This window comes from Phyllobates terribilis, unplaced genomic scaffold, assembly GCF_046119375.1.
Source record: "Phyllobates terribilis strain yellow unplaced genomic scaffold, ASM4611937v1 Scaffold_1__5_contigs__length_1240528914, whole genome shotgun sequence".
NCBI classification, from domain to species: Eukaryota; Metazoa; Chordata; class Amphibia; order Anura; family Dendrobatidae; genus Phyllobates; species Phyllobates terribilis.
The window spans coordinates 865,127,644-865,140,763 of record NW_027362761.1 but is presented as its reverse complement, the minus strand read 5'-3'; the positions used below and the strand labels follow the sequence as shown (position 1 = coordinate 865,140,763).

The following is a 13,120-nucleotide window of genomic DNA, read 5'->3' as shown; positions in this document are numbered from 1 at the left end:
CAGTCACTGTGCACATGGTCATGATTCGGCAGTCTATAGTCCCAATGTGCACACTGTCCACTCACACCGGTAATACCGGGGAATCCTGACAGTAGCTTGATGCATGTATGTGATTTGCGTACCTATGTTCACATGCCATCTAGTCGCACCCAGCCTCTCAAAGGGGAATTGAGTGAATTGAAGGAGTCTAGTCAGCTTGTGACCCCAAGTATATATATTGCATGTGTGCAATCGCGTGACTGCTAATATCTCTGCAGCAGAGAGGTAAAATAAAAAGTTCAGTGGACAAAATATTTGGTACCTAATGAGTTATCAGGTAGGTTTCTCAGTTTTCAATTGGGGCCATGTACTCACACACTAAGATATTATGGGGGCAAGATCTTTTTTTGCCGAGTTGCAGCCTACTTGTGATTTGGCCAATTTCATAAATGGGGGTGAAGTACATGCCCCAGTGAAAACTGATAACTTATATTAAGTCCAAGTAAGTTAACTCATTAGCTGCCAGATACTGTGGTCTCTAAAATCTCCGCCTTCTGCTTTGCAGCCCCTATTGCTTGTTTCCAATTCAACATAAAACATTTGGTGAAAGGTCCTCTTTAAGGCTAGGGCTATAGGAATACAATTCTAAGCAATTAGATGAAAGGGTATGTATCAGATTATATTAAAAATGGATTCCCTGTGTCATTGACAGATCTCTGTATGCCATCTTCAGATGATAATCCTAGCGAAGAATCTGGTAATGGTTGTCAGATGGTTTACTTTGTACTCTCTATGTCAAGACCTCACCCATGGCCTAAGGCTGCTGCACACGGACCCATAGTTTTTTATCCACACAAATGTTTTTTAAAACTGATCCCTGAGACCAATTCTCATCCGTTTTGCAAATCAGACTGTGCCATGAAGGTGTATGGAGATCATTACAATTAGATGACCTCCTTTATCGTCTTTGTTTTATCCATTTTAACTGATCCATTGCGGAGTCATTGTTATAAAAGCTCTACCTGCTTCAGCCTTTAAAGGATCAGAAAAAACAACACATGAGCGAAATGATCCGTTTAACAGATGGAAAAACAAATACTGATGTGAATGTCGCCTGACAACTGGTCTCCTCTTGTCCCCACTACCATATGGAGGGCATGGAGAATGTTTGTATTTTTATTTAGATTTTAATTTTTTATCGTCCTTACTTTCCCAGTTACTCTTATTCTTTTTTTATTTTATTTTTTTAATTGTAATAGTTTATTTGTATTTAATATAAGTAACTGGCTCAGAAAAAAAAGGTGTAATTGGGTGTTATTACTGGCACGGGTCTAATATTTTAGTTGTGCAATACCACCTTGTCTATGTGGATCCAGTGGTTTCTGATGCCTTATTGTTTTGAATGTTACAGAAGGTTTGGTCTTGACATAAAGCAGGTGATCACACTGGGTGTATCGTACAGGTGGAGTGGGTTATCTTACACTTTTTGAGCACATGTTACTGAAAATATGGGTAGTTCGAATAGAGCCAAAATTCATCATTTTACGATTTATTGAAGCCCCTTTCCTGACTCTTGTCTTGTATCCGCTGACACTTTATCTGTCAAATCCTTCAAAATGGCATATTCGTTTCATGAAATTGGCACAAAATGAGCAATGCTCTTTTAGTTTTGTTTCTAACCAGTTCTTGAAAATTTTTAGAATAAAGTTCTAAATCCTGAAAACTCACACGTTTTGTCCAAAAATTTGCACTAAATAAATTCTGTCCAGGCAGGGACTGAAGTGAGATGCGCTAATGCGAAATCTGGTAAAAGTCGCATTTTATTTGTGTCTAAAATATCTGAATAAGCAAAGTTGTTGAGGAAAAATAAAAAACAAACTACCAAAACATAAGGTCTCTAAAAAGCAGCAAATTATTAAAAAAAAAAAAAAAAAAAAATGGAGAAACAACAACAATGAATCAGGGCCAATATCTTGCAAAACATTGAACTTTACTCAATTGAGGTGCATTAATCAAGGCCCCAATTAATCAGTTCCTTTCCATTTGTCTTGTGGTATTAGTTGCCGTTTATACGCCGGCGCACTTGATTCATGAATTTGGTGCAAAATCAAAAATGGTCTTTCTTCCAGTATTAAGTAGCCTAAAATGCACAAACCATTCTTGTGTGCTCAAAAATACACCAGGGGGATACTGGAGTGAAGTTGCACCAAATTCAGCAAGTCGCAATTGATGACTCGGGCTAAAACATCTGGAATTTCTAGACACTGCCCGCAAAGCAGAAAGCAAAAAAATCCAAGACAGCACATACAAAATAACTTCAAAAAAGGCGCAAATAGTGAATTGGGAGAAAACAGAGAAAAAAGGTGCAAAGCACACACAACTAAACAAGAGACGCAAAGGCAGTGATGAATCAGGGCCCAAGTTTCTGATAATAGTTGAGTAAGGCTGTGTGCCCACGATGCGTTTTTTCAGCAGCAGAAGGGAAGGAAGGGAGACACAGATCCATTACTAGTGGGTAGGCGGAGCCCCACAGGATAGTTCACCTCACATTAGAAAAAAGTGACGACCGGCCCATCCAGCTTAGGCTCCTCCTACTCCCATGTCCTTCAGTCTAAAATTTGAGGTCGCAGAGGATAGTCGCTGCCTTTGCAGCTCCTCAGAAAAAAAATTTATTTTATCATTTCCGGACCTGGACCCCCCGTGGTCTAGAGGTCTCAGGGGGTCTCGGCGCTGCTGGGACCCCTGACCCTCCCCTGGCAGATCTGCGTACCCCCTAAGGACGTCCCAGCAGAAGCCTGCCGGCCCCGGAGGATACAGGGCGCTCCCTGGCGGAGACGCACACCGCTTCTGTGGGGTCCCTGCGCTCTCTGCCGTGGGGGGAGCAAAGGGCCACGGCGCCACACATCCATGGGGGTCCCTGTGGCGCTCAGCTGGGTAAGTGCTCTCAATGTCTGAGTGCTTCAGCGGCTGCGGCGGCAGCCGCTGTTACTGTTACAAGTGGTGACTGCTGTTTTGTCCTTGCAGGAAGGATATCACCGCTGCATACGGCGTTTGTGTAACTCTCTGCTAGCAGGGGAGCAGGGACGGAGGAGCCGCGGGCTCCGTTAGTATGCGGCGGCTGGGGGCGTGGCTTTGCGCCTCTCGGCTGCCTGTCATCTTAGCCTCAGGCAGGAAGCGCCCGGAAAGCGCGCGCTGGAGCTGACCCAGCCCCTTCTTCTTCCGGGTCCTTCTGCCGGCGTCCATTACCTCGTGCAGCGCCTCCTGCTCCCTGCTCCCCGCTCTCTACACCACCAGACACCGGGAAGAGCAGTCACCGCGGCCAGCTGGTGAGTCACTTCTGCCTTTTAAGGCAGAAGATTCCTTCTTCTCACTATTGCAGCGCAGAGCACCTTATTGCTGGCCTGTTAAGGCAGACAGGGTGTGCTATATCCGGCGCTGCTACCTCTCTGCTGAGGAGGCTCTGGGACTCGAACACCTCTGTCCTTTTAAGGCAAAGGTGTATTGCGTGGTCAGCAGCATTTACCCCTTCTGAACGGGGTCTGGCCTCATCAGGGCAGTTAACCCTTTCTGGATGTGCATGCTTCTGGGATCAGAGGGTGCATCACCCTAGTCTGTTAGGTTAACTTTTGCTCTGCAGGCAGCTGGGGTAGCTCTTCTCCCTCTAAGGAGGAGATTTAACCCTTCAGTGCTTGGTGATTTTTTGTGTAGGAACAGGCTGTGGTAGCGGAATCACACATCCTCAGTTACTGTACCCATTGTAAGGGGTTATTACCGCCTTATCCGAGACGCTCGAAACTGTGTGTGGGCATGTCGGATCAGGGACCAGGGGGCGCGGACCTCTCTCCTGGTCCGCTTCAGGATCGGTCACGCGTATCTGATACGCCGGGGTCTTCAACGGCGTCAGGTTCGACACTGGTCGGGGGTCTCAGTGATGTTAAAGTGGAAGCGCTCACACACTCCATTGACAGTCTGTCTGACCTCCTGGGTCATTGGGTATCAGCTAAGTCCCAACCGACGTCACGAGGCAAGAAGCGCCACAGGCCTGTGGTGGCGCTGTCTCCTCCGCGCAGTGCGTCAGAGGCTTCGGAATCACCGACAAACTCTGCTGGTGAGATCTCCGATTCTGATGAAGAGGATCGGCAGGGTCACTCTGCTTCGCTTTCGGGCCGCGTGGACGCTTTTATTGGGGCTATGCGGGAAGCGTTACAGCTGTCTGAAGAGGTGACGAGGCGCCCTGGCAAGTCGGCCCGGCTGTATCAGGAGTCGCGTCGGGCTCGTTCGACGCTGCCGGCGCACGATGAACTTAACGAGGCGGTGGAGAAGGAGCGCCTGTGTCCGGATAAACGCTTCCAGGGGATGCGGTTTTTTGATGCCCTGTATCCCTGCTCCACGGAGACGATCGCTAATTGGGTCCCCTCTCCTGAAGTGGACGTGCCATTGTCTCAGCTGAGCAAATCTTCTTTGCTTCCTGTTAAAGGGAAGGCGAGTCTACAGGAACCGCTGGACAGAAGGACGGAGTGAGCGGCGAAGTCCATCTCCGAGGCCACGGGTCATGGATTCCGAGCGGCCTTGGGGGCCATGTGGGCTGGTGAGGCTTCTCTGCGGTGGTTGGATCAGCTGCGGACGGCGTGGCAAGATGGGACTCCGCTGTCTGAGGTGGAAAGGCTCTTCCAGCTGTTGGAAGAGGCGGCCCGATATGTCAGGAACGCAGTGCTGGATTCTACTTCGGTTCTGTCCAGGGCTCAATCCTCGGCCGTCACAGTCAGGAGAGCACTGTGGCTTTAACAGTGGACTGGAGACGCAGTATCCAAACAAGGTTTGCTGAGTCTGGCGTACAAGGGCGGTCAGCTTTTTGGTTTGGACCTCACGGAGCTGATTGCCAAGGCCAAGGATACGGCTTTGCCGCAGCGGAAAGCAGCGGCTTCTACGTCGGGCAAGTCAAGTGCCGGTAGTGGTCGTCAGCCCTTTCGGCCCAGGGGACTTTTCGGTCAGCTCTCTTGGAGATCGGGTCGTCCCTCATCTTCCGGAAAGAAGACCACCCAGAAATCCCGTACACCCTGGAAACAACATTTCCGTCAGGACAAACGGGAGGTTGACAAAAAGCCCGCTAAAGCGGACTGACGCCAGGAACCCACTCGAGGGCTCTCGGGTGGGAGGTCGTCTGCTACAATTCGGGTCGATTTGGGCGTCCCACGTATCGGACGCCTGGGTGACGTGGGTTATGTCGGCAGGCTATTTCATAGAGTTTCATTCTCGACCCCCGGACAGGTTTCGTCAGTCACGCATCCCGTCCGAGCCCAAGCTGGCTGCCGCACTGCTGCGGGAGGTCGACTCTCTTCTGCAGCAGGGTGTGGTGGTTCCGGTTCCGCTGGAAGACCGGGGAAGGGGGTTTTACTCCAACCTTTTTGTGGTCCCCAAAAAGGAGGACAAGTTTCACCCCATTCTGGACCTCAAAGAATTGAATTTTCATGTCCGGACCCGGAAATTCCGTATGGAGTTTCTTCGCTCTGTCGTGGCGGCCCTGTCGCAGTACGATTTCTTGGGTCGATCGACATCCGCGACGCCTATTTGCTTGTCCCTATCGGCAGGGCTCACCAGCGCTTCCTGCTTTTCGCCATAGGTCAGGCCCATTACCAGTTTGTGGCCTACCATTCGGGTTGGCCTCGGCGCCCAGGGTTTGTACAAAGATTCTGGCGCCGCTCATGGCGCTCCTTCGAAGGCAAGGAGTTACGTTTCTCCCCTACCTGCACAACCTGTTAATTGTGTCGCCCACAGTGGAGGAGGCGGTGACAGCTCGCGATTTCTCCCTTCAGCACCTGGAGGACTTCGGGTGGCTGGTCAATTGGAAGAAGTCGTCATTGGAGCCGTCGCAGTCAATCCTGTTCTTGGGGATGCATTTCGACACGGTACGGGCAGTGGTGTCCCGGCCTCCGGACAAACAAGCGAACCTTCGTCACCATGTCCAGGCTATGAGGTCGGCGATGGCGATGTCCCTTCGGAAGTGTATGCGCCTTCTGGGTCTAATGGTGTCGGCAATGGAAGCGGTACCGTTTGCACATTCCCGGGGTCTCCAAGATCTTATTCTGACCCGTTGGGATCGATCGCTGGATCGCTGTGTCGGTATCTCCCGCAGGGTGCGAGAGTCTCTTGGATGGTGGTTACGTCCGGAGGCTTTATCCCTGGGGAAATCCTTCCTCCTCCCACGGTGGTCGGTCATTACCACCGATGCCAGCCTGACTGGCTGGGGGGGGGGGGGTTTGGAACGATCTCTGGATTCAGGGGGTCTGGTCGTCAGAGGAGTCTTCTCTGCCGATCAACATCCTGGAGTTGAGAGCAATATTTCTCTGCCTCCGAGATTGGACGGTCCCTTTTGAGCGGTCCCTTTGAGCGGTCTGCCGGTCCGGATTCAGACGGACGATGCGACAGCTGTCGCGTATATCAACCATCAGGGCGGGACGAGGAGTTCCAGACTCATGATGGAGGTCTCTCGGATCCTGGTATGGGCCGAGTCCAGGGTTCCAGCCATCTCTGCGATTCACATCCCAGGAGTGCTGAATATCACGGCGGACGTCCTCAGTCGCGAGCAGGTGGATCCCGGAGAATTTTTTGCACTGCTGTGCTCACGTTGGGGGACTCCCCAAGTGGACTTGATGGCATCCAGGCTGAACGCCAGGATTCCGACATTCATGTCCAGGTACAGGGACCCGGAGGCTGTGGCGGTAGATGCTCTAGTGGCCCCGTGGGACCAGTTCGAGCTGATCTACGTGTTTCCGCCGGTATCCTTACTTCCTCTGGTGATCCGGCAGATCAAACTCAAACGAATTTCGGCTATTTTGGTGGCGCCAGATTGGCCGCGGAGGGCGTGGTGTTCAACACTGGTGTCTCTTCTGGCGGCGCCTCCGTTTCCACTGCCTCTTCACCCGGACCTGTTAACCCAAGGGCCCATTCGCCATCCGGACCTGAAGTCACTTCGTTTGACGGCGTGGCACTTGAGACTGAGATCTTGACCCGTCGTGGGTTTTCAGCCGAGGTCATTGCCACCTTGCGGGCGGCCAGAGGTCCAGCTACGACTAGGATTTATCACAGAACTTTGGAGGCCTTCTATTCATGGTGTACTGGATCGTCAAGGAACCCGAGGGTTTTTTCCATTCCCATCTTCTTGGCTTTTCTGCAATGTTGTTTGGCCAAGGGTCTGGCTTTTGGTACCTTGCGGGGTCAGGTATCTGCACTATCCGTGCTTTTTCGGAAGGCTATTGCCTCGCGCAGGGATGTGCGTTTGTTTTTTCGCGGGATTGCACGTCCTTTTCCGCCTCGGAGGGCGTTTGTGGCTCCTTGGCGGCTCAATCTAGTCTTGGAGGCTCTTCAGCATGGGCCGTTTGAGCCTATGGATTCAGCTACGCTTTACTTGCTTTCTTGGAAGGTGGCAGTCACCTCTTTGAGAAGAGTTTCTGAGTTGGCACGGTCTTGCTCGCCTCCTTTTCTGCAGTTCCACTCGGATCGCGTGGTGCTTCGTACCCGTTGCGATTTTCTGCCTAAAGAGGTGTCGCGTTTCCACGTCAATCAGGACATCGTGTTGCCTTCCCTCTGTCTGAAACTGAAGAGTCCAAATGAGCGGGCCTTGCACTCGTTGGATTTGGTGCGGGCATTGAAGTTCTATCTTACAATCACGCAATGGTTTCGGAAGTCGGACTCTCTTTTTGTGATTCCTGCTGGTCGTCGGCGTGGTCAGCGGGCTTCCAAGGACACTATAGCTCGGTGGATACATTCGGCTATCCTGGAGGCATTCCGGTAATGGTTCGTCGTGGGCTTTTCGTCAGGGGGCCTCGGCAGCGCAGCTCTGCCGGGCGGCTACCTGGCGCTCCGTTCACACTTTTACTAAATTTTAAAAAGTGGACGTGAGTGCTTCCGCCGATGCGGCCTCGGGACGCAGGGTCCTGCAGGCGGCGGTGGTTTAGGTTTTATCTTTATCTAGTTTTGGCGCTTGTTGCGCGCTTGCCTAAGTTGTTGGGGTGTTGGCGATTCTGCCACTGTTTCCCACCCTTGAGGTCTGGACTGCTTTGGGACGTCCCACTAGTAATGGATCTGTGTCTCCCTTCCTTCCTTTCTGCTGCTGAAAGACGGATTTTGGTAAGACCTTACCTGTAAAATCCTTTTCAGCGAAGGAAGGAAGGGAGACACAGCACCCTCCCATGGCAGAAGTGTATTATTGTTTTCCAGATGCGGCGCGACTCCTCTCTGATGGCGGTCATCTGGGCGGGGGTCGGCGCGCTAGGGCTCTGTTCCAGCATTGCCAGCTCATCGCAGTTGTCAGGTCCAGTGAGTAGTGCCTGGGACTGTGTGTTTTTTCTGTTATATGCATAACCTGTTCTCTCGCATTTCTGAATTTTCGGAAGGGGTTGTGTTGTTCCGCTGGTGTTATCTGCTCTTCCTTAGCTTGTGTACGGACTGAAGGAAATGGGAGTAGGAGGAGCCTAAGCTGGAGGGGCCGGTCGTCACTTTTTTCTAATGTGAGGTGAACTATCCTGTGGGGCTCCGCCTACCCACTAGTAATGGATCTGTGTCTCCCTTCCTTCCTTCGCTGAAAAGGATTTTACAGGTAAGGTCTTACCAAAATCCGTCTTTTAAGCGTTTCCGCAGCGGCAAAAACGCTTTGGAAACACTTAAAAAAAAAAAAAAAACGATTGGTAGAAGGCCTGCCATGTTCCCCAATGATGATCCGCATGTGCTGTGCACATGCTGCAGAAATTTCCCCTGCGGATTATCATTGCGGAAAAAAACGCAGCACTACCAATTAATTTGCGGAAGTGCTGCGTTTTCGCCGCCATTGACTTGCATTAGAACGTATGCATTCCGCTTCACTAGATAAGGACATGCGGAATGCACGCGTTCAATGTGCGGATGGTACCCAGGTCGAGAGGAGACTCTTCTCCGGACCCGGGTACCATAGAAACTGTGAAAAAAAGAATAAAATAAAAAATAAAGATTATATTTACCTTCTGACGGCCTCCGCTGCACTCGTCCTTTCATGCCGGCAGCTAGCGATGGACTGAAGGACCTGCGCTGACGTCATAGTCATGTGACTTGTCATGCGACGCTGACGTCGGCAGGTCCTTCAGTGTACCGCTGCCGGCAGCCAGGACGGAGGAAATCAAGACTGCGGGGGCCATCGGAAGGTAAGTATATATTTATTTTTTACCATTCTTTCGGTCACCGTATATAAATCCATGCCGGTTGCATGGATTTATATAGTGTGACCAAGTTAACACGCACTTTCCAAGTGATGCTAAAATCGCTTAGAAAGCGCTTGTCAACCCGCATGCGGAAATTCAAGTGAAGAACGCTTCACATCCGCTTGTCCCTGGCAGGAAAAACGCATGTACAATCCGCATGCGTTTTTCTGCCAGGGAGATGCAGAAACGCTCAGGAAAAAATCCGGAGCATTTCTGCATCGTGGGCACATAGCCTTACAAAGGCAATTGCTTCCTCTACTTAAGAGAGCTTTCCACTACAGGATAACCACTTATCTGTTAACATGCCCCACATACAAGTAAAAAACACTTGGGCCCCAATTCATCAAGACCGGCGTGAGGAGATGTGCTGGAGTCACACTTGATTCATGAAGAGGTGCATGGCTCTTACTGAATCTGGAGCGTTTGAGTGGCGTGGGCCTTGCAACAAATCCTATTCCAGTCCCTGATGGTGTAAGATTTGTAGAGTAGTAAAAGCCACCACTTGTCCTGAATTTGAGTGGGGATCTCCACTCTCCAGCTTCACCTGCTTTTTCAGAGCTGGGTGAAAATGTCATAAGTCAAGTTGTGCCAAAGTTTTATGCGAATTTTCAAAGCTTTTAAACACCAGAATACTGACTTAATGGCTTTGATGAATCGGGCACATACTCTCCTCCTGACTTCTGCCATTCCAGTGATGATGGTGCGGTGTCTGGAATGGTACCATCATCACTGGAGTGGCAACAGTCTGGAAATTGGTGCATGTTGGTTTGGGGTTTTTTGGTGTTTTTTGTTTCATTTGTGTTTTTTCTTCTCGTTATGCTAATCTTTATAAGCTAACACGTGTCCCTTTTTCTTTGTAGATCTTGATTTTTCTGCTGGAACTACTGCTGATAGTGCCATCAATGACTGGTGGGATCGAACTGGAAAAATTGACAAGCCAAATGACTGTAAAACATCTTGAGCTTCTGCCCACAAGCCATTCTGGGACATTTAGTCACTGATTACAACAGTGTTTGTACAATGTTTGTGTACTGGAATTTTAGGGGTTTTTTTTACTAATCATTTCAGAAGTTAATGGTCTTAAATATAGGAATCTGTAAATATATTTTCCACATTGATAGATATCTATTTTAGCTTTTGTCTGTCCTCTTTTCTGATCTGATATTAATGTTTAGTAAAGTGCAATGTTTGAATGCGGCTCTTCTTTTATTGCATTATAGCACATTATTTAACAGGAAAACTTCTGAACAAAAGTACGTGCAAGGACTGGAATATCTTAGGCTGTGTGCCCACGATGCGGATTTAATGCGTTTCCGTGGTGCCATTTCTGCCGCGAAAACGCATTAAAAATGCATGTTAAGTTGTCTGCCATGTTTCCCAATGATGATCCGCATGTGCTGTGCACATGCTGCGGAAATTTCCGCTGCGGATTATCATTGCGGGAAAAAAGGGACATGATTTAAACTTATATACTTTTTTAAATATTTTTAAACTTTTTTTTACACTTTTTGCATGCTTCAATAGTCTCCATAGGAGACTAGAAGCAGCGGCTGTCCGATCGCCTCTGCTACATAGAGGTGATGAGCAGATCGCCTCTATGTAGTAGAAATGCTCACTTGCTATGCGCGCCGACCACTGGGCGGCGCTCATAGCAATCAAGACATGACAACCACAGGTTTCTGCTGCAGACCCCGAGTTGTCATGCTAACCCATCGGTGACACACGATCACGTGACGGGGTCACCGATGGGCGAGGCCTAGGGCACGCTTCCCAGAAGCGCGAGTTAAATGCCGCTGCATTACTGATAAACAGCTGCGGGTGGATCGCGATTCCACCCACGGCTGTTGCGGGCACATGTCAGCTGTATAAATCAGCTGACATGTGCCCGGTTCAGCGTGGGCTCATGTCGGAAAGGGGTTAAACATGCCCTGTGGACAAAACGCACATGTATTCCACACTTAAAGCTAAAAATGCTGCATCGCCGCAAAAAAAAAAAAGCAAAACCTTGATTACTCTCGCCTCATTGGGGGACACAGGACCATGGGTGTTATGCTGCTGTCCACTAGGAGGCGACACTATGCATAATCTGAAAAAGATTAACCGTGGCTCCTCCTCTGCAGTATACACCCCTGGACGGCGTCGGCCTTCTCCAGTTTTTGCTTAGTGTCGCATAGGAGGCACACCTAAAACATTTACTCTGTTTTTCTCCGACGGGATTACAGATGAAGAAAAGTGGGTCTCCTCCGAGACTCCCGGCATGGCTCCTTCCTCTGCCCCCTATTACGGGGTGCACAGTTGAAGTCGAGATGGCTATTCCCCATGTCACTCCTTCCCCTCGGGTGCTGGTTCGAAGTCGAGATCCCCCTCCTTCCCCAATTCCTTTTGGTTTCTGGGTTGAGGTCGAGGCGAGGATAAAGCCCCCTGATGGTGACAGCAGCACCCTCCCTAATCCCCCTCTGGAGGCATTAGGTTAAAACGCCTCAGGTAGGGCCTGTACAGGCAGCACTCTGCAGCTCCCAGTAGCCAGCACACTGAAGCTGAATCCAGGGACCCCAGCCCTGCTGCGGGCTCCTGTCGGGGCCGGGGGGAGTGCAGGCAGGCATGGCACAACACAGGCCTCCCTGCGCCCTGTCTCTGTGGCAGCACCAGCTCTATGGTGCCTCAGGGGGGACTCTTCACATGGCCCCACTAACGCTTATACCCCCACCGCTATCCTGCCTTTAAATCCGGGGGGGGTCCGGTTCAGATCCGCCCCCCTCCCGGACTTCCGCGCCGGCCTGGAGTCCCTTTGGGCATGAGGCATCTAATTTAGACCGCAGCTCCGGCCTAGCCGAAGCCGCCACCCCCTCTTTGCCCCCCGCCCCGCCCCCCCGGATGACAAATAAGACACTCTACAGTGTCATAGAAGGGGCGGATCCAGACTGAAAGGGCGCAATTTCACAGTAAACTGCCGCCCTTTTCAGCTCTCCGCACCCCTTCTTCCTTAAACTTTACTCTGGCGGCCATTATCTGCTGCAGGAAAAAGAATTAACCCTGTAGCTACCAGTCGGCAGATACAGACCAGGCCTGCCAGTCTCCAGGGAGGCACAGGACTGTAGATGTTCGGCGCTGGACCTAGAGGCACACTGGTGGGGTAAGATCACAGCTGGAGTTTTTTCCCTCGGCTGTGAATCCTATAACCTCCTCTGCATAGCCAGGGCTCTCTGCATAGCCACCCCTGTGCACTATGTCGGGCTCAAGGTCCAAGAGAACCAGGCAGGACTGCTAATATGCACTCTGTACAGCCTGCAGTAATACTCTCCCCAGTGCAGCACGTACCCGCACTGCCAGGACTGCATCCAGACTGCTGTGCCAGAGCCCCAAGAAGCCCCAGCCAATGCTTTGGTGTCTAATGCCACACCGGAATGGGTCACTCAGATGTCGTAATCTATGACGCAGTCTATAGATAACCTAACCTCCACATTGCTTCAGGCTCTGCAGAGTCATGCCTCGGCTATGAACGCTACCCAGCAAAGGGAGAGCTCCACTCAGGGACATGATGACACGGGCACATCCACGTGTAGGTCAGGACGCAAGCGGACCCATAGGTTACGTTCATCTGCGTCATCCCATACCACACGGTCATCCCCTTCTAGGGAGAGACACCGTAGTCCCAGGTCATCTAGACCGTCCCCTGCCAGGGACAGACAATGCAGATCTCCAGCCATCCCCGACCAGAGAAGGCCTCCGCTCCGGTTCACCCAGCAGGAGACGCCTTAGCGATACACAGGATTCGGAAGACATCTGTGAGTCCGACTCAGACAAGGAAACCGAAGGGTCCCTAATCCCAATCCCCCCCTAACAATACAGCGCTAGTTGAGGATGTAATCTCATCCATCCATCGGGTGCTGGACATTTCTGATCCGCCCCTG

At 50.8% G+C, this 13,120-nt stretch overlaps 1 protein-coding gene across 1 annotated transcript in view; it reads left to right on the top strand.

The window, feature by feature from the left end:
* Positions 1-10,405, top strand: part of LOC141153931 (uncharacterized) — a 64,851-nt gene extending 54,446 nt beyond the window's left edge. Inside the window, exon 30 of the mRNA XM_073639228.1 lies at positions 10,070-10,405. Coding sequence (XP_073495329.1) covers positions 10,070-10,170 — 101 coding nt within the window. The 3' untranslated portion in view covers positions 10,171-10,405. The remainder of the gene's footprint in view (positions 1-10,069) is intronic.
* Positions 10,406-13,120: the final 2,715 nt, after the last annotated feature.